General features: G+C 40.4%; 1 protein-coding gene across 2 annotated transcripts; it reads right to left on the bottom strand.

Annotated features, from left to right (window-relative positions):
* Window positions 1–281: 281 nt before the first annotated feature.
* Window positions 282–19125, bottom strand: LOC121895480 (rho-related GTP-binding protein RhoA-D). Of its 2 annotated transcripts, none has more exons than XM_042408648.1 (5): window positions 18999–19125; window positions 5388–5543; window positions 3976–4096; window positions 2486–2616; window positions 282–2354 (listed from the first exon to the last, which is right to left on the bottom strand). In XM_042408648.1, the coding sequence occupies exons 2-5, from the start codon at window positions 5541–5543 to the stop codon at window positions 2181–2183; spliced, it is 582 nt and encodes a 193-aa protein (XP_042264582.1). In that variant the 5' UTR covers window positions 18999–19125; the 3' UTR covers window positions 282–2180. The 2 variants fall into 2 exon arrangements, with proteins under 2 accessions (XP_042264582.1, XP_042264583.1); XM_042408649.1 differs by lacking the exon at window positions 18999–19125 and adding an exon at window positions 5703–5723.
* Window positions 19126–22463: the final 3338 nt, after the last annotated feature.

Raw genomic sequence — 22463 nt, 5'->3', positions numbered from 1 at the left:
TAATTCTTGCCTGGAAAAACACAAATGTAAGACATAGTGATATACTTTGGAAATGCCAGTAATGTTAAGTATACATGTATAAGATTTATAATAAATGAAGCATCACTTATAAGGTCCTTCATCCCCGTTTGCTAATGGAAAAGTTAGATTATTGTGTCAGATTATGAATTTAAATGCATCAAATGCATTTGCAAGACTTACACTGTTGCAAAAACAAAAAGTTACCATTTGTTTTTAGGGGGAAAAAACATAGAATGTAAGCAAAACCAAACTAGTCAAGATTACTTAGTATTTCAAAAATACTTTATTACCATGTTTGTCTCATGTCTTCAACACATCCCACTCCTGTTTGTAAAGCATCATCACAATCAACATTTTCTCTTGAACGATGGTTTTTGACATTACAGACATAGAGGCACAGTCCAGGAATTAGCCAAGCCCTGTGAAGTTCTTATCTCGATAGATCTGAACGTGCTGGATAAAAGAAACATCACCACAGTTGTAGCTTATGATGGTGGTAAGATTAATGTTGGGACCATTTCATACACTTGTGTTCGGGGCTCTTTCATGACAAGACTTGTTATGGAATATGCACTGCACTTCTCTGCTTCAGCCATCATACACAAGCGTACTGCCTCAACTAAGTTTACTTTATCTGCGTCAGAGGGCTGCCTGTAGGGAGATGAATTCTTTAATGATTTTGTCACTTAGTGATGAAAATGCATTTCTGGAGAAAATTACTGTGGTTTAAATCGTGACAATTTGCCACTGACAAAGTTGGCCCTAAGGCTTTCATCTAAATTCTGTTGCAATTTCTTGTTCAAATCTCCTGTGAGTGGCAGCTTTAAGCCCAAAGACACCCTCTATTTATACAGCTGGCTCCATAACACTATTTGGACCCATTTCAATGATCTTTAAGGGCTTCTCAAGAGAAAAAAAACATTCACTGGCTACGCACTCATATCCTTATTTTCCAATCAAATTCAAGGAATGTCCCTGTTGTGTCAAGTAAAGGGCTATTACACACCAATAAAGCCCCAAATTAAAATAGACAAGAGAGCTACTGATCTGGTGAGCCAAACTGAAGGGGATGGCACATTGTGTTGTCACTACCAATCAAGTTGTCAGTTGGGTATTTTATTAAAACTTTCCTACCCAGAATGGGCCTGTAATCTGTCTGAATATTAATATAGCTGTATACAGTGTGCATCCATAATGTGTTGAGCCCAGAAAACCTGCAGATTACAGTGTGCACTCATCCTCACGTCATGACTGTATACTGGATGTGAATGAACAGTACAGAATTCAGACAGGAGGCAAGACTGTTAGAGCCAGTGTGAGCGTGACTGGGAGTATTGTGTCCGTGACAATAGACCACTGTCTCCGGTGCCAGTCCAAGCTGTCGCCATGGAAGGGACAGAGCAAGGTGCAGTCCAAAATCTCTCTCCACAAATAGTCGCTGATGCTTCACTACGTGCAGGTTTCAGTGGATGAATGCGGTGTAAACATATTCTAAATTTAGTCCTTTATGTTAGAGGAGAACGCTGAGGAAAACAGACCTCCTGCTGACTCAGCACTTGGTGAAATAGGACTTTCAGGGTGTAAAATTAATAGTGGTATGAAAATGGATGAAGGATTGTGGCTGAAGCTGATGTACACAAAGAAGACTGAGTAGTACATGCAGTTTCAAGACAAGCGGGGGGGGGGGGGGGGGGGGGGGGGGGTTCCATACTATTAACGCAAATCTAAAACCGGCTGCAACTTGCAGCTGTGAGAGCAAGACAGACGCTTCTCTGTAAACAATCATAACACAGAGGCAGACGCGGGATATATTTGTAAAGTATATGCACATATAAATACAAACATACATTCATACATATAGAGGGAGGAAGGCTGGTGTGCCTGTGGAGGAAAACAGAACAGCAAAAAAACAGAAACAAAACCCGACAGATGTGAGTAGCAGAGGAAAGAGAGAGTTTAAAAAAAAAAAAAGGCTGATTTGTTTTGCTTTTAAACAGGTGTGTCAGTCTCGTATTCGCCTGTGGCATATCTGCATCTGTGAAGTAAGCAAAGTCCACGGAAGCCATTGATTTAAGGTTTCTCTAAGTTTGCTCTGTCTGTAGGAGGGGGCTCCTCCCTCAGGTGCTGATTGGTGGTTTGGCAAAACAAGCCCCGCCCATTCACAGTAGCTGGCAGCCACCCCTCTTCTTGCGCTTGCGGACCTGCAGCGCTGCTCTGGTGGCCATCTCAAACACCTCCCGCACACCATCCTTAGTCTTGGCGGAGCACTCCAGGTAGCCAAAGGCACTGATGCGGTTGGCCATGTCTCTGCCCTCCTCAGACTTTACTGGCTCCTGCAGGTTTCATGTACAAAGGGTTAAAATTAAGTGGTGGGTGTTCACATTGAAGAGGTAAATTGGTCAGTTTTGGGATAATTTATTGCCAGTTAACACAAATGGACACAGAAATAAACACACACACACACCTGTTTCATCTTGGCCAGCTCCCTGCGTGTGTGTTCATCGTTCCTCAGGTCCTTCTTGTTACCCACGAGAATGATCGGGACATTGGGACAAAAGTGTTTCACTTCGGGTGTCCATTTCTCAGGAATGTTCTCTGCAAGAATAAAAAAAAATCCAAATAAAGTCTTTTTTTAAAAACACACAGAGTCGCTGCACAGCAAGTTCCAGACTTTTTCCCTATATGGAGAGGTGGGAGACCCTCATCTTTTCCCTTGTGACTGTACAGACATAAACATTTAAAGGTCATTGACCCCTGGCTGATACATGGTCGAGTATGCTAGCCAAAATTGGCTCTGTTTTCTCTGGAGGGAGATGCCATGCTGCGATACAGTAGGAATACCATCTGTGGCACTGCCCCTGTCAACACTGGGAGAAAACAGCAACAAGACATATTTCTTTATCTGCTTGATTTAGTCATTTGGGGTCTGAGAACACTCAGATCCTCTACTGACATACACATGGGAGATGTTCTGCATGTGCTTCCAGGAAGTTCTGTCATAATCTCAAGTCCTACATGACAACTGTAGTTAGGTTTTAATCACAGTAAAAACAAATGAATTAAAGCCCAAAAAGCTCTCTCTTAAGGAAGCATTGATCGAGTATCAGAGTCAATCTACAGCAGGTAAATTTTATGACATTCTTAAGATTTATGCGTCAGTCCACTTCAAATTGATTTCAAAATGTACTTTTTTTTATTGTATTTTATCTTAAACTTGCCATGCATTTACACAAATTGCTGTAGTTGGGTTACAGTCATGTCTGATGTGTGGAATTAAGTATCTGGCTTAAATTACTAAACCAGAGCAGGAAAGACAGGAAAGATAACACGCAGGTAACTAATGTGTGTTTGGGTGGCAGCAGCAGAGTTAATTCAATGCAAATAATATAATCATACACATGAAGAAAAATAACTTGAATTATCATGAAGTTTTCATAAAGTGAATTGTTTCTCACATGAAGTCTGCAGACCAGCAACAAACTGAAACAAAACTAAATGGCCAAAATGGAACAGCCTCTGGATATGATAATTTTAGAGTTTACTGCACTGACAGAGCAGCCCTCCTTGTGGTGAAAACTGCCCTCCTGCATCAGTACAAAAATACATTTCTCTGCACTCAGAGGTCACTCCCTGATTTCTGACACCCCGGATAATTTCTGCAGGCGGGTTCTGCTTTTTCTTTGCATTTTATTTACACGAGCCTCGTCTAACTGCACATTTCAACTCGCTGGAAAATATTCAGTTCTGTCTAAACTGTGAAAAAAACATCAACAGTTGCTTCCATTCACTGTGGAACCACTACAAAAGGTCAAAAACAAGATTTATATCAAGTCTCATGAGACTAGGATCACTGAAACGCTGCTTTGTGACATCAACAATACATTTGAGTTTTGCTTCTTAATGCCAGGAAAAAATGACATCATTGGAACAAAACAACAGTGTATCTGACCTTACCTAAACTGTCTGGGCTATCTATGGAGAAGCACATGAGGATAACGTCTGTGTCAGGGTAGGAGAGCGGCCTCAGTCGGTCATAGTCTTCCTGACCTGCTGTATCCCACAGCGCTAGTTCCACCTGTGATAGAGGGGTAAAAAAAAGAGGACAACAAGTGAGTCAGTCACATTAAAATAAGACATGAGAGTCAAACATCACTTACAGCAGGAGGAGAGGGCAGAGCTGCACAGAGATGGAGAGGATAAAGGCCAAATGAACAATTCATTCCTCCCTGATCAGCTTGTAAAGCATCTCTCCAGAGGTGGAGATGGCTCCCACAGGCTCTTCTTAGGCTGTTAATCACACTGTGAGCAGTCTCCGAGAGCCTGACCTGCTCTAGATAAAACAAACGCCCAACAAAAAATAATTTGCTAGAGCTCAGCTGAGCTGCAACACATGCTACAGCGCAACCCAAACACTCCATGTAGGAATGTCTTATGCACATCCACGCATACGTCACGTGGCTTTTGTTTCTCCGCAAAAAGACTGTGGTCTCTTAGCTTTAGTTTATTCTCCTGCACCCTGCTAATCTAATTCTACAGTAGGCTCACCCACATTACAATTACAGCTGGCAAACTGCTGAGAATTGGTTAAAAATGGTCGTAATTGTCCCCCAGAGAGTAACAATAGTATGTTTGGCAGCTCTTTTGACTTCTGACGTCTCACTACACTCGTCTTGCCAAGAGTTGCAGGGACTTCTGACTTATAGTCTAGCACAGACGAGGCATGTTCTGTGTATATGAGGTACCACATCTGCTGTCTGAGCAACAAGCACCATGACAAACCTTGATGTCCATTCTTAAGCTGCCTGCTGCTTTTAAATACTTTTACCACTAGGTGTCTCTCAGGAGTCAGTACCATCTGTAGATTATTTTAGCATCATGCTGCCTGTATGAGCTCTTCTGTTCAGCTCTCTGCTCTTAGTTGTTGTAGCCACATCTGGAGGGGCAATGATAAGTTGAACAGTTGTATAAATCTGTATACCACACTTGAGAATCAACATTGTATTATCCAGCCAAAACCCCAGCGGGCTGATCCCAGATTTTGCAGCGCAGGAAACAGGAACCGGAAAAAGGACATTAGTCATGATGTATGGGGGGGGGGGGTTGTTCCAATTCTGCACAGGAAGGTGGCACCGATCCATTTCCTGTTGTTGGCTGGAGGTCTGCTGCTTCATAACAATGAAAAAGACCTGAGGATTTGCTTACACTTACTCCCATCAGCCCTGCCTGCACGTGGTTCTTAACCACTGTGGCCAAAAGGGTCAGATTTCCCAAACTGACAAAGCAGTGTGTCACATAAACATGTCTGCTCTGAACAATGTCTCAGATTATTCAACAGAAAACGAACAGAAAGTGAAAATATAATGTACCTGTTTGCCATCAACTTCAATGTCAGCGATGTAGTTCTCAAACACAGTTGGGACGTAGACCTCTGGGAACTGGTCCTTACTGAAGACGATGAGCAGACAGGTCTTCCCACATGCACCATCCCCAACTATCACCAGTTTCTTCCTGATAGCAGCCATCTACAAACAGAACACACTTCAATTAGTTAAGTTTTGAGATCAGTAAACTGGTGAGAAGGAAGTCTTTTCAAGTGGGGGAGTGAGGTGAGAGACAGAAAACAGAAATAGTCAGAGTGAAAGCGAGGGAAAAGATCATCAAAGTCTGCTTTAGAGCCGCACCCTCTTCCCTTTCCTGGGCCGTGTCCTGTGTGTGAGGTGAAAAACAGAGTTGGGCTTGAGGGTTCAGCGACTGGTCTGGAAAAGCAGTGGGAGGGACGGGAACAGGAGGAGAGCCAGTCGTAGGAATGTTGCAGCTCCACACACAGCTGCACATGCATGGCCTCTGTAACAATCACATTAAAAACGATCCTTAATGTGCCACTTATGCATCCCTGTGGCCAGGTGATTTACAGCCCTTACTGGGTTTGGTTGACACCTCTATACTGCACACAATTCTCTCCCATTCTCTTTGCTTGTATCCCTGAAAGCAGTGTGTATGCCAGAGAAAGATACGGGCCACACACACAAACACACACGAATCAATAGCCATCTCCCACAAGCTGACAATAATGGAGAGAAGGCAGTAGGTGATGAGACAACATACTGGCTGCCTGCCAGCAGCATCAGCTTCCACAAATCTCAGACTACCTGAACCAGCACAGGCCTTTTACTCCCAAAGACCTAAACCTCTGCCATCACACACACAGCGGCCAAATCAGAGCTGATGAAGAACCGAGAAATACAGCAGAATTATTTATGAAGACACTGAGGAGTGTGACGGCAGGAAAAAGCCAAAAGTGACCAGAGAAATCAAAAAATCTGAGCACCTGAAGTGAAAAGTGATCAGCATGGACCAAAAGACCTATCAGTAATATCTCTAACAATAATTTTGTGCTCTAGGGTGGTAAACAGAACTTCACAAAGTAACGTTCAATCTCTCTCTCATTCTCTTGCATGCGCTCTCAGCTCACTCATGCTCTCTCGCTCTTTTTTAAAATGAGTCGGGAACCCGACAGCAAAGTCTTACTTCACTTTTAACGTTGTCAAACCAACAGAAATGTCCTCCCCTCAACCTAAACTGTATACCCATGACACTGATTGGGCAAGTTGATTGGCCAGTCACTGGCCGCACCCAGTCACTGGCCAATCAACTTACCCTGCATAAACTTTTCCATCGGTTATGTTGGACCCTGGCTGCACTTATTATGTGTATTAACAGCTGTTTCCTCTGAAATGGTCTGTGGGTGGTCTGAAAGGCCTTGTTGACACAAAATCTTAAAAGGAACTGAAACCAATTAAACTGGTAGAGGCAGCATAGTGGCTCCTCCACACAGAGTGACAGAAAAACACTTTCTACAGCTATGTTAAAAATTGTTTGTGTGCGTTAAAGACATCACTATGAGGGCTGCAACTATAACAACTATTTTCAGTACTGATTAATCTGCTGCTTATTTTCTCTATTAATCAGTTGTTTGGTTTAATAGAACACCAGGAAACGCCATTCCCATTTACAATATCCTAGAACACAATGTGACGTCATATAATATTTTTCTTTTTCCAGTGCAAACTTCCGAAATATTCATATACTATAATGTAAGATCAAGAAAAGCAGCAAATTCTCACATTTGAGAAAATGGGGTCATGAAATGTAATTTGTTTTGACAGACTAATCAATTAATCATCTAATCTTTGCAGCTATAATCGCTACATGATCCTTCTATTGATTCCCTCAGCTTGTGCTGGTCTCAGTCCTTCACCTTCACTCACTGTAGCAGCAGCTACCATTTTCACCACAAGAATAAAAAGACAATTGTTCTGTTTGCTTTTCTCTCCCACACATTAAATCAGACCAGTGTGTTGTCAGTTTGTCTCTGGAGAGAGCCACCTGTTCTCTGTGATAGCAGGCTGCTGCTACTCCATACATCATACTGTCACTGCCAGAGGGAAGACGCACACACACATACCGAAACACACACACACACACACACACACACACACACGTGACTGGTTGCTACAGTGCAGCCCCAGAAAGCTTCAGTAAATGGGTCTAGTCTTGCAGATCTTGTGCTGTGATAAAATAATGCAGCTTACTGACGGCGATAGCCCTCAGAGCAGGATGCCTACTGTGACTGACAGCACATGGTGCTTAGCGGGCATAATGGTTCATTCCCTTTGCATTAATGTGTGAGAACACTGTGCCAGTACAAGGACGGCACAGGGACTCCAAGGACTTCTTCCCTAAATAAGACAACTACTCACTGGATGTTTTCTGCTACCTTTAAAATGTGAAAAAAGTCAATTCACTTAGACCATGATGTGTTATTCATAGTTACTGTATATGGTTTAATATTCATTCAAAATACAACTAATAATATTATCAGCATTTTAAGTGAATTTATTATGCAATATTAAAAAATCAAGCCATTGCTGTTTATACATCAAACAAAAAGGCAAAAGTTTGCAAACTTTTCTCTTACAGTGACAATGATTTGTTTACTTCTTGACCAAAGGGGTTCCCCAAATCAATTAATTGCCATTTTAAGTCATTTTTCAAGCAAAAATGCCAAATGTTACTTAGTTTTAGCTTTCCAAATGTGAGGACTTGCTGTTTTTCTTTGTCTGATCGGAAATGGAATATAGTTTGGGACTGTTGGTTGGACAAAACAAGACATTTGAGGATGTTGTTTTAGGCTTCGGGAAGTTGTGATGAGCATTTTTCACACACAAACGATTACATATGATTAATAATGAAAATTATCATTAGTTTGGGGCCCAAAGATAAGAAAGTAGGTGAAAAAAAAATAATAAATAAATATATATATATATACATATATATATATATATATATATATATGTGTGTGTGTGTGTGTGTGTGTGTGTGTGTGTTAATACATGAAATAGGAGGTGAAGAAATCAACAAACCTGAAAAGATAAAAACTTTTAGGACATTGGGTAAAGTAAAAAAGTAGGTACTGTTTCACAGTATTCAGGTTATTAAAAACATAAAAAAAGCAAAAAGCAAATCCCTCCTGTTCATTCCATCAATTAGTCAATGGCCTTGTAAGACTTTAACTACACTTAGTCACTTTTAGGTGTACGAAAAATGTGCCAGACACATCTAATAGCTGTCTATTTAGCTGGCAGGTGTAGACCAGTGAAATGATTTGAAATAAAAGTGTTGAGGTTTCATAGCATTTATTATTGACTCATAAACTATGCTTCTGTATTCTCTTAATTCACAGTTTAACCCTTGCTGCAGGTGGCTCACTTTAAAAGCCTTTTAGCAAAGAACAAGAAGCTGCAGGAAGTCTTCAGTTCTAAAATTGCTGGTAGCTCAGCGTCACCCAACAGAGGATTTGTAAAATAAAGAGCTGCAGGTGTTTAATGTGCTTGTGGGATTTTTCCATGTCATTGCTGCCCTTGTCCGCCTTCCTCGCTTCCTGTAAGTGACTTCCTGTTTGGACATAAATGGTAGTGACGGAGGAGTAAATGAGCACAAATGGAAATCACCCATTTTGTCATTTTCTGTCTCCTTCCTGAAGTTTCTCAGCACAGGTCAGTTTAAATGAGCTTTATTAACACAAGGAGGGGTCCTACACAACCAGTCTATCTTGTTCTTTTTCCTGGAGACAGACAGCTCTGGGATTTCCATGTTTTCTCTAATAAGTTGCAGTTACAGTGTGTGATGATTCATGGAGGGTAGACACATGCATGATATATGAATATTATGGATATCAAGTCAATACTAGGACACTCGTCGTCCTATGCCTAAAAGCTATTAGTTATATTACAAATACTACATTAACCTCATTTAAAACTGATGAAATGCACCTAAGAATATCATCTTACAGTTAATAAAATGGGTCTTTCCCCGCAGCTAGTCATTGTTTTGCCATTTGCTTTTGTATTATGACACTACTTTGTGTTATATTCAACAATCAATTATTAAATGTGCCCTGGATTTTATCTTGCCGTAAGTAGGCCTCTGTCAACGTTGGAGGAAAAAATCATTTTAGGAGAAAAAAAGTGTTAAAAAATATATTCATAAATAATTGAAATGAAGATTGCTAAAAAGTTGTAGACAGCAGGGATGTAAAGACTGTAGACCAGGGCTGTAGACCAAGCCAGTCACATGACAGTACAGCTGCATAAATCTCAGTGTTACAATGGGAAACCAAAAATGCCCTAAAGTCATATTCTGAGTAGTGAGCCACAGACATATAGTACGTGCACACACACACTGACCTCGAACAGACAGGTCGTATAACTGAGCTGGAGACTGTGTGTTCACACGTGTCTCGGGATAAATGATCCTGTCTTGCATAATGTTTGTTCCTTTGTGGCATAGCAGAGGACAAAGTTCTCAGTCCTAGCGCATGCAGCACGGACGCCAGCAGGTTGTGAGTCACCCCCGGAGTAGTAACACATTAGCCAGTCTTGTTCACGAGTGTCAGAATGGGGGGGGGGGGGGGGGTAACAATAGCACAAAATTCCCTCAAGGCAGGAAGATAGAAACTTCTTTCTCCTGAAGTATCAACCTGCTACTAATCACACGGTTCAGCAAACTTAAGGTATTTACACTAACCCTGTGCTTAGTGACCCATTTGATTACAAGTATGTACAAACCATAAAGCTCCTATTATTGAATGTTAGGTAAGCTTGTATAAGTCCAACTCAAGCAAAAAATAACATTTCTGGGTATATCTGTGTTTTCCTGTCAGTAACAGAGCATTACTGGCCAAAATAATACAACGTCTTTAACATAAGATCTGACTCGACAGAAAGAGCTCAAAGTGGGGAACCGTATAGTTTAGGTCTAATCTAATGAAGGTAATGAAGTGGTCGAAAGGTCAAACAGGCACCAACACAGTTGCTGATCAAGATATTTTTTTTATCATCGATCCATTAAAATAGTGGAGCAGCAGAGTCCTGAGTGGCTGATGCAAATGTGGAGCTGCTGTTTGTTTTGTACAAACAGTAGCCTCATGGTGCAAATAATATGTGCGGCAGCTATTGATGCAATTTTTAAAAGCCCTTTCCCTCCATTTCAGTAGCATTCTGCATGAGAACCACACCTTTAAATGCTGCTGACTGTTGACATCTGTATTTGAACTTCAGTATTTTGTTGATGCGTGGGAAGCTGTTCAAACTTCCTGCCATCATGACAGACAGACACCTCTTTCTTCACTAGGGTCAGGAACCGAAAACCGGTTCTAAATCCAAGAACCAGGTTAAAAAAAATTGGAATTTTGGTTCTGTTTATCGGTTCCTAAACGTCATAGCCCATTGTTATTGAAAACAAAGGCTACACATCTGCAAGGATGTGGCCATCTTCCAGGACTCGTCTACGTCAGCGTGCCGATTTGTTTAAATATGAGCGTGCATGGCTAACGTCACAACAGTAGTGAAAGATGGACCGCAGTAAACATTCAAAAGTGCAGCTTCACTTTATTAAAGAAAACAAGGCAAAGAGCAATGCATGTGGGAAGCTAGTTAGCTGTAAGTCAGGCTGCACATCAAATTTGACCAAACATTTAAGGCAGCACAGCGTCAATCTGAAAGAATGTTCAGTGTTTGATGTCTTGTGGTCTCTGAGCCCGAGTGTGTCATCAGCCAGCGCCTCACTATTACCTCCATACCAAGCCATGACACACAGAAAGCTCATGTGCAAGAACCATTTTAGTGTTGTGCAGGCCCACTCAGCTGTGAAACATTTAAAGCAGGCTTACTTTAGGATATGTGTTTACTGTGAAGCACAAAAATTGACATTTTGACCTACATGTAGTTATATCCTCGTAAAACTATTCACCTGGCTTACACTTTCCCTGTAGTGAAACCTGGAGGAGGCTTTGTCTTGCTATGTAGATGCTTGTTAGCCAAATTAATTGAATAACATCAGAGGGGACAATGAATGAGTGAAATACAGGCAGAAAATCTGCTCTGTGATGCATATAACTTCAGACTGGGGTGAGGACCTCTCAGTACAACGACCTGAAGAACATGGACTAGCGGACACTGGGGTGCCTTCAGGACAAGTCTGTACATGAGTGAGTGGGGGGAAATGGCTCTAATGTAGGTCTGCAAAAAGAAGCCAAAACTATCAGAGCATGGCGTACTTCTGTGTGGATTCAAAGTGGATTTCAGTTTCCTTGAACTTGTTCATTTAAGTCTAACATAATGAATGTGGAAAAAGTGACAGGAGCAAATTTTTCCAAGAAGAAAACTTGGCTAAAGTCACTGCCTGAAGTTACTGGATAAGGACAGGAAAAGCTAAATATAGAATTAGAAAAAGGTAAACTAAAAAGGATTTCAGCTGCTCAGCAGACTTGCATCTGACCGCAAAAGAATAAATAAGTCCTCACTGCTGACCTTTTCCTGGGAAAAAGACAAAGAACTCTACCGGAATACCCCCCCCCGTTATAATATAAACTAACTGCACACTTGTACTTCAAATGCGGGGGATGTAGGAACAATGGGCCTCATGCAAGAAGCACTCGAACAAACAGATTCCTTCTTAAGATGTACGTACAAGTGATTTAAAAAGATCTGTGGCATTCATCGATTTTTCTCCTACTTAGAATATTCTCTTAGGTATGAACGAAATTGACGAGTGATCCAAACCTGTTGTACCTGTCATGAACAGATCATCTCTGCCTTTCTTCACTGGAGAGAAACTTATTTGACTTGACAATTATAATAACTAACTAATCTGCATTCATTTTGAGTTTAAATATGAAACCAAGAAGTAAAACAAACTTAATGCAAAATTTATATTCTGTTTACCATATTTTCATCATCATGGCTGCCATTTACTACAGTGTTTTTTTTAGATTTTTATTGACATATTTTGGCAGCAGCAACTTCTACATTTCAGTAGTTGCTCAGAAACTTCTCTCACTCTGACAGCTGACTGTGTCTCTCTGCAGCTCTCAGTCCAGTATCATCTTGTGTTGCAGCTGACAGCGTCACATCACCTGTAGACTATAATATTCTCCTCTGATATCTCTCTGACTGTCACATGACCGCCTTTCATCACGGAGAGCTTTGCTTTAGAAAGATGGGGTTTTTTTTTAGCATCTAACTTCACATCAAATCATCCCCTCTTTATTTCTGTCACAGTGCTGAACTGCTTTGAGGACATGTTAGCTTGATTCTTATTTTCTAATTGTTTTAGTTCATCTGCTGTCACTCCTAAATTTGTTGTGTTTGTCTTCTGACTTCTGAAAGCAGGACATGAAGTTGCGCTGTGTTTTTACGCTTTGGGAACTTTTAGTGAATGACACCCGCCCACAAACGGAGCAGAACATGGAGCCCTATATGGTAAATTTAGCGGAGTGGATTGTCTGATCATCACATCTCACAAACACACACTTCCTCACGAACAGGTGACATTCATCAGGCTGAAACGAGCAATTTACAACAAGTTCAGGCAGTTAAGAGAGTCTGTTGAATCCGACGTAGGATTTTCTTATTTTCCTCTTATTGCTTGGTGCAAAAACAAATAAAAGAGAAAAATAAGAAAACATTCGTGCATGAAGCCCAGTAAGTCTGACTCCGAAGACGAATGTTAACTATTGAGAGTGTCTGTGGTTCAGGTATTGACACGCTGATTGGTTGAAGCGGCGACATGCATTCCACATGATGATTAATAATGGATCACTGAATGCTCACACACACACACACACAACGCTGTCTGACTGTGTAAAAATGTGGGAGGACATAAGCTATGAGGAATGTCTCACCCACTTTCAACACCCCTCACCCTTTTCTTCTAAACACACAACATCCCTGCCCCCACCAGTGTCTCTCTCTCTCTCTCTCTCTCTCGTGGTATATATATGTTGAGGACTGAGGCTGCTCTGTTGATGCGGTATTCTGATTTCACACAAGTGTAATTCTTGCTCCCTTCCACACATCTCCTATTCAAGTGAGAAAAGTGAGTCTAAATTCAGAAATGGCATGGTTAACAGACATGAAGCAAAACTCCAGTCAGCAGTTTTAACTAATGATATTATGGGGGTGGAGCTGCATAGGGTTACATAAAGGTTGCTTTGCATCTATTTTAGCCACATCCACCGCTCTGCTGCTGCTGGTTAAAAACTGCATTTCAGCTTCAGAGTTTTGGTTTATACTGGGGGTGGAGAGGCTGTTCAAACCTTCTTACCAAAACAGATCCACACTGACACTCCTCTCCACAGATATTACACAAAATACTATAGAATAAATATTGATATTAAGATTGGAGCTGATATGATTACTCAACAATTCTGCAACAATTTTAAAGCAAAAATGCCAAAATTTCACGCATTTGAGAAACTAGAACATTTTTGCCTAAAGAATATCTAATATTTGCTAGTTTTCTTCTTTCTTCTTCTATGATATTATACTGAACATGTTTGGATTTTGGTCTGTTGGGTTCTGACATTTTATAAACCAAACAATTGATTAAACAGAAAAATAAACAGCAGATTTATAAATAATGAAAATAATCCTTTATCCATTAATGGAAATAATTTAGGGTGATGAGGAGCAATTTAACTTTTGGACTGCTTAACTGAAGATTTTTGTGGAAAAAAACATTTAACAGAAATCATTAGTCCTAGCAGAGTATTTTATATGTCTTAAAATATGTCTGGAGGGGACCTTCTGAGAAAAAATGTGATGGTTCCAGCTTCTTAAATGTGATATACATTACTGTAAACAGATTCTCTTTGGGGTTTGGACTGATGATCCGACAAAATAAGACATTTGATGACATCACCTTGGACCTGTGAAATTGTGATGGACGTTTTTCACTGTTCTCTGGTGTTGATAACGTCTAGATATACATCACCTTCGATCAGACTTTTTTTCTCTCTCTCGTTACCAAATAAAAGAACCTTTGGCCTGCGGTAGGATTAGAGAAATTCTTGAGGAGCAGTTGAAGCCAAGCTCAGATTTTCAAGGTTGAAATCCAACTTTGAGACCAGAACTAGCTGCTCAGGATCCAGGCCAGGGAAGCGGCTGAAGTCAAGAGAACCTAGCTGGAGCCCAAAATAGGACAGAGCCATTGAGACTCCCCCGGCCCAATTTATCACACTGCATACAGCTCGACTCAGAGCAGAGGACGAAAGAGAGGAATATCACACAGAATTATCCCTTCATCCATCCCTGAGCCTTCGCCTGCAGTTCAAACAGACAGAAAAGTCGGACAGATGGAAGGAAGGAAGGAAGGAGCTCGAGCAACAGATATGAAGAAACTTAAAGCACAGCAAAGTGTAGTAAGTATGCGTTTAATGAATGAAACATGAGTACAAAATAAATAAATGGGTCACGGGGTGGCTCGGGGAGGGAGTTGATCAGGATAATGAATGTATTTATGCTTTCACGTCTTTAGCATAGGCTGACACACACACACACCCACACTGCTCGAGCTGACTTGATTGTACCGTGTTTGTTATCCTTTCTTTCTCATTATTTGCTCCTTTAGCTCCCTCTCTATTACCTACCCTCCTCCAGGCTCTTGTTCTCACTCTGTCTCCCTTCCTTCGCTCACTCCTCCTCCTCTCTCTCTCTCTCTCTGTGTTGCAGTGTGATGTCACCATCAGGGAGCTAATGTTCCGTATCCTTAGGGTGCTGCATTCCTCCTTTCCGACTGACATACACAGCACAAATGAAAGCAAAACTGACACAAATGTAGGCAGCCTGGATGGAGCTGCCGCCACCACCACTGCTGCTGCCTTCTCATTCGTCCACTCCATCTGTGCCTTAAAGCCATGTGAGGCGTTCAGGTGCTGCTGCTAATGTAACTCACAAGAAATGTTTAGCTTTCTAAATTGTCCTTTTAGGGACTTCCTGAAACTGCAAGCACAGAGACCCAAACAGGAAACACTCCCAGAGGATTTTATCGTCTGTATGCTGCCTGTGCGTGATACACTCTACAGCCTACACACACAATTTTCCATGTTTGTCAGTCACCGTCAGATGACTAGAAACAGTTAAAAAGGCTCAGCATTTTCTTGAGGCGGTTTGTATAAAAGAAACTGTAGTCAAATTAGTTTTCAGTATGACACTGGCCAGCTTGGAAAACACTGTTATGTGATGGAAAGTTGCCCAGACTAGTCTGACACAGAATACTGAGGAGCCTTGTGTAGGAACACCTCAGCTGATAAGCACCTATAGATTAACATTGTACAAACCAACAGCTCTACATGGAGTATGACTCTGGAGCTGGAGGGATGGAAAAACTAAGCAATCCCCGTCTGTCCATGCAGGACTTCCTAAATATTTGCTTGGGGAGGTCTGTATCGAGAACTACTATACATGTACTTCCTGCATTCGCCATCCCTAAAGCTCGGGCTGGCACGTACAACAGGCACACAATAAAACACAGTAGGTCAGTGGTAGAGAGCATGCCAAGAGGAGCAAAATGAGGCGCAACGCAGGGGTGAAATAGCCTCTGGCTAGCATGGCATAAATGGAGCTTCTCATCCATTATAGTTTTCCATGAAGGCTTTCACACTGAGCCATTCAGGCATCTTCTGAGATGACCTCAATACAACAAGATAAGAATGAGAGCTCACATGCAAGAGATTGGAGAATGATATCAATATGGTCAATCTGTTGTGTTCATTTGAAATTTAGGTTGTTTGTGGTTATCTTGGGGTATCTTAAATGTTATGTTCAGGGTCCCTCCCAGGAAATTGTTTAGACGGTGAGCCATTCAGATCCTGACACATGTTGTCTTGTTGACATAACTTTAGTTTTTAGATGACAGCCTAAACAATAGTGACACTAAATATAACTTCTTTGGCTGTGTGAAATAGGACTTCTAGTCTCCCTGAAGGTTAATGCTGTATTTTATAAAACTGTTTCTAGGTTAGTGGAGCTGTTCTTTATTTCAGGTGAGGTGATCCACCTCTATTATAAAATATAAAAACGCTTGTAAACCCTGATGTCGTACTCGTCAAGGCTGCATTACAGTTATGGATCAAATTTTATCATACAGTTTATCATACAGCTGAGTGACATTGTTGGTCATTATATTAACGTTACTAAACACTTCTTTCTTTATATTTTGTTGTGCTGCAAGTAACTATGATTTTCATTATTGATTATTCAGCTGATGATTTTCTAAGTTTTACCTATAAAATGTCAAACAGTAGTGAAAAATGTTCATTTTAATTCCCCTCAGCCCAAAGTGACGTCCTCAAATGCCTTGTTTTGTCTGATCAACAGTCCAAAACCAAAAGATATTCTTGTCTACTATTGTGTATGACAAAGAAAAGCATCAAATCCTCATGTTTGACAAACTGGAACTAGAAAATATGTAGGATTTTGCTTAAAAAAACAACTACAAAGATTAGATTATCAATATAGTTGCAGATTAATTTTCTGTTGACCAGTAATTGGTTAATTGACTAATTACTAATTATTGACCAATAAGCTTAAATACTCCTACATATTGTTCCTTTACTGACAGTGATAGTCAGTCACAAATATTTAATGTGAGTATTATTTACGACATACTTGCTCTGAAGACATTTAATTAGTCAATGTTTTGATCAGAGATATTCTACTTAATCATTTCTCTAATTAAACTTTAGCAAGTATTCCTCTGTGTGGAGGTTATTTGTTCTTTTCCGCATACTAATATACCTGCCACTTATTTGAATGTGTAACTAATATCATAAATACTACAACTTTAACAACCCTTATTCAGCCCACTTCTCAACAGTTGCCTCTGGATTACATCACTGTGTACAGTGACAAACTAAAGCACAATGTGATGACAAAAGCAACAACATCATGACTTCTGCTTTTAAATAAATGCCCCCTAGAGTGGGGAATTCCACTACATTTCCCTCCACTGCACTGGCACTGATGTGTGTGTGTGTGTGTGGTCTGTCATAGGCTACTTTTGGGGACAAATTCCAGACTTAGGACCAGTTAACTGGAGATAGCTTGTCCAACTGGGGACAAAAACTGTTTACCCAATTGTGAAAAAGCTGGTTTTTGGGTCAGTGGTTAAGGTTAGGATAAGGGTTAGGGTTAAGCAAGTAGTGGTAGTGGTTAGGGTAAGTCTGCAGGAAATGAATCTAAGTCTATGTAATGTCCCCAAAGGTCCATGATCTGATTTGTATGTGTGTGTGTGTACCACCGGGCACATCCCTTCTACTTCAGCCCACTTCTCACTAGTTGCCTCTGGATTACATCATGTGTACAGTGACAATCACAACCATAATATGAAGACAACAGCAACAACATCATGACTCCTTTTACATAAATGCACTCTAGATAGGAGATTTCCACTACATCTCCCTCCACTGCACTGGCACTGATTTGTGTGTATGTTTGTGTGTGTACCACTGGGTATATCACTTCCACTTCAGCCCAACTACCTGCGCAAACAGCTTGGTCAGCAGTCAGCTGTTCAAGCTACAATGACATCATACTTTCTTCTATAGTATCCACACAAACACAAACATTTCCCATGCAAGCATGCACACAAACACACAAACCAGGAGGATGTAGAATAACATTTGATGCTTTCTCCTGATGTACATGTGTCTGTCTGCCCTGCTACATCCTGTGTGTGTGTGTGTGTGTGAGAACAGTGTAAAGGTTTAAATGGGAGTAGGCAGAGTTTTTGCAGGTTTCGCTTTGATTCACGCCAAATACCGGCAGAGCATTTTTGTTGTGGGGAACATGCCAAGACAAGGGAACAAGCAGCTGTGAGATTATGAGGGTCTGCGCTACAGTAGCCGAGCAGCACAACAAGGGTGTGGTGGCTCGGAGAAAGGAATTTCCTCGGAGGAGACAAATGTTTTTAACTATTGTTTTAAAACAGGCTATGAGGATATACTTAACCTTGATCACATACGCAAATAAAAAAGCTCGATCACTAGATAGGCTGAAAATAGTTTCGATATTTTCGCTTTCCAAGAATTCCTGTGCGGAGGAAAAAAAACAAGACAGGAATCCGATAATATCAACTCCCTTTAACTGGCCAAACAGGTTTCCCCAAAGAGAAACTTTTTTACAGCAAGCAAAGATCAGCTCTGTCTTCACAGCTGAAGTCCACATACTTAACTTACGTAATAAAGTATATTATGGGTGATTCAGGGCTGGGTTTGTGAGGCAGGAATGCTGATATGATCCATATCTCCGTCAAGGAACTGACTACAGGGAACAAACAGGTGTGTCCTCAGTTTATAGTACTTTTCTTTTGCATGTCTATCAACGAAACCTCGAAACACGGCAGACAGTCCGCTTGAAAACTTCGATACAAGTAACTTAACAGGTTTCAACTCAACTCAATCCGAGCTGCTGCTGGTACGTTAGCTCACCTCGTTAACGTGTCTTTCGAGAGCGGTGGTCGTTTTAGCTAACTACTTTTCCGTGAAGCCTCAAACTCGCTTTATTAACTCAAGGAGCTATTTCCATCGCTTTCCAAGAATTCACATAAGTGATAAAAGGATAATTTTGTTCTCTTACCTCTCCGAGAGTGTGCTTTTTAAAGACTGAGGACCTCCTTGTTTCCCTCCTGCTGTCGTCCTTTCCTTGAAGCAGCTGAAGTCAGGGCGTGCGGCCGAGAAGCAGCCAAACTGCTACTCACAAGACCCTCCCATAATGCTGCGTTCAGGGCCCCCTCGGAAACTCAATGTTACCAACTGCCAAGTCCTGTAATAATAGAGCTGTAAACGTTACTTTAAAAATCGATTAATCTGACTACTATTGTCTCCATTAATAGATTAATCGTTTTGTCTATGAAATGTCTGGAAACAGGTCATTATAATTTTCCAGAGCCCAACATAATTTATTCATGATTATAAATCCAAAACCCAAAGATATTGAACTGACTTTATCATATGCATAATAAGCCATAAGCCTGGACATTTTTGAATGATTCATTTGAGAGATTTCATCCATTATCAAAATAATTGATGATTATTTTTTATGATACAATTATTAACAATTAATCAATTACACAACTAAACGTTTAAGCTCTTGTAGTAACCATAATAAAACTCACTGATGGTTGATGCCTATTTTATGACTCTACAAGCCATCTTGAGTGTGTATATATATATATATACACACACACACACACACACACACACACACACACACACACATATATATACATATATACATATATATACATACACACACACATATATAATATATATGTATATTTTACATTTTTTTACATTACTTTATATGCTCTCTATGAGTTTTCCGAGCTGTGTCCAGAACCCAAACAACACCATCAACATTTTTTGCATTTCCCTCCAGCTGTGAGTGGCTCCTGGACGATTTTTTTGTTGTTGTTGGGTTTTTTGTTTGTTTGTTTGTTTGTTTGTTTGTTTTACATTGTTTTCTGTTTATTTTTATTTTTGTGTACTTTAAAGAAGACGGTCACAGATATCAAAATGCATTTAACAGTGTGTAATTTGCTTTGCCATCAACTATAATGTTTCTTTGGTTCCATGCACACATTTTATGTAAAACTTACAAAAAAAAAATATAAAGACCTTTTCATAAAAATGCGTCTAGAAATAATGAAACTGCACAACCATAAGCCTACATGTTAGTCACTAGTTGAATGAAACAGACACAAAAACTCTTTCCCATAAAAGTCGTGTGCATGAGCATTTTTTAAATCCTGGTGACGCCCTGTTTTGGACACAGGGTCAGCTGCATGCCATACTCTTGGCTCGGTTCACAGCGATCAAATCACGACCAGTAAAATTCCCGATATTACTTGAATGCATCACGGCGTCTTGCAGTTTGAGAGTTCAGCGCCTGCACGCTATTGGCTGAAAGGATTTAACCGTTATAGGGACCCCGCCCCTTTACGGTTAGAAAATAATGACATCATTTATATAAAAAGGTGGTCTGTGTTTTAAAGATCTTATAAGCAATGTGACAGTGTTCCTCAGAGTTTTATAAATGCTGACTGGAACACATATTATAATATATTTATATTAGAAATTTATATTTATATTCTATTATTATTATTATTCCTTAATTTATTTATTCCTTGTTGTGTAAGGAAATGGACTTTGACCCAAGTGTTTTTCTCCCACAGTGCAACAGGAAATCACACAACAGGGATTTAAGCTTTTTGACATGCCATTCTCTCACGAGGTCGCAAGTTCATTCACCCAAGAGTTCAGTACAGCACAAAAACACTGCAGCTCCAGGGTGAGACGAGCATTTCGTGACCTACAGTGGTCTTATTATAAACCAACAGTTGCCTATTATATGCACTCACAATCATATCAGGACACGGCTCTTATAAAGTCAAATCAGGAAGTTTTATTGTACCCAAAGAAAAACACCTAATGGCAAATTTCAAGTGAATCGCTTTTGCTTCTCATGAGTAAAAAAAAAATGGTCAAAACAAAAACCTTGTTGTTGAGAGGTTGGAGCCGCAAGCTTTCACAACAAACTGAATGTATTTGACTTCTCTGCATCCTGGCACTTTGACAGTAATTTGGACAGTTCTCTGCAGTTTCCATGGTAATAACCACATACTGTAGTTTGAGATAAAACGGTGCACAGTGGCACCTCCCAGTCCCATAGAATACTGATGCTATTTCTGTAAGCTGCTGGGGAAGCGGGAGCTGCCGGCTGATGTGTGTTGACTGGAGAAAGATGAGTGTTTGAAGTGGAGCCAGAGTTCAGAGGGAACGTAACCCTGCATATGGATTTACAACTCTCCAATACTCTCTCTAACCCTCTATAGACAAGGTGCCTCTGCTTATTTCTGTTTATTTGAGAGACAGTCCAGTTGTATTAATTACAGAGAAATCAGTGCAGTGCTTTTAGGTAGAGTTCAACTTTAGCAAGATGTGAATTTGTGTCATGTCAACCAGTTGTAGTTCACCTTGACAGTACTGACCTTTGAAGGACCAGAGAAACCAGTGAATATAGAGAGAAAAATATCATATTAACTGTGACACATCCTCCAATTTAAAATACTTTCCTCTGCCAGAGTGTAAACTGCTCCACAACAGAGATGTGGCATAGTTTGCAGTCAATCATGAGACAGGAGTAGATGGTACCAATACATTCCTTTGAATTAGACTAACTATGGTAACTTGATGTCTGATTAGCAACCTGGGAGCACAAGTTGTGTCAACATCAAGCTTCCAGTATCACTTATTTCACATAGGAACTGCCACTTTCTGATGTAACCGTGCACTTAACCCTTAAATTTGTGGGGATTTTTTTCTGTTAAGATTATTTTTTGGGGGAGGGTTTGCCTTTATTTGACATTGAAGAGAGACAGGAAACACAGGGTCTGCTGGCAAAGAGTCAAACTGCGGACGTTGTGGTTATGTTGTATGGACCTTAACTGTTAAGCACACACCTTTAATTTCATGCTTTGTGCTGCTGGACAACACAGAAGAGCTGTTACAACAAAACTTATAGCTTTAAAAAACATCTCTATTCACATCTAACCACTGTTATTTCTTTATACTTAAATTATAATCTGAAATGGATGATTGATGATGAGCTGACACTGTTATTCTGAATCAATTAAATAAACAAAAAGACCCAAAATTCTTCATCTGTTATATCCAGTATCACCAGCATGTGTTGTGAGTGGTTGATTTTCTAGTGTGGGCTAAGGAATACTTAACTGTTGCAACACCCGAGAATGTAGCGGAAGTACTGAAATGATCAGTATCCGCAGTGACATCTGCATGTGAGTAAAGTCGAGTACACAGATTTGTCTGTAATAATGAACGGTCTCAGCGGCTACAGTAAGCCTCAAGGGGAATACTTGTCACCACCCACACTGCTAAAAGTAAGCTAGACTTTGTCACAGGAAGAGAGTGAGTTGGTGGTTTTTTTAATTCAATGAAAATCTGATGTGAGAATCAATGCACAGATTGATAGAAATGATTATTAAACCACTATAGATTAGATGGTAGTAAATCATCAGAG

The sequence above is a fragment of the Thunnus maccoyii genome, chromosome 4, assembly GCF_910596095.1.
Source record: "Thunnus maccoyii chromosome 4, fThuMac1.1, whole genome shotgun sequence".
NCBI lineage: Eukaryota > Metazoa > Chordata > Actinopteri > Scombriformes > Scombridae > Thunnus > Thunnus maccoyii.
Note: the sequence above shows the minus strand (reverse complement) of the source record. Positions and strands in the feature narration are given on the sequence as shown.

Coding starts and splice junctions, on each gene's coding strand:
- LOC121895480 (XM_042408648.1), bottom strand. CDS start 5,543: ATGGCTGCTATCAGGAAGAAACTGGTGATAGTTGGGGATGGTGCATGT. Junction 4,097..5,387: donor TTGAAGTTGATGGCAAACAG/GTACATTATATT, acceptor CCTCTATCACAG/GTGGAACTAGCGCTGTGGGA. Junction 2,617..3,975: donor AGATAGCCCAGACAGTTTAG/GTAAGGTCAGAT, acceptor TTATTCTTGCAG/AGAACATTCCTGAGAAATGG.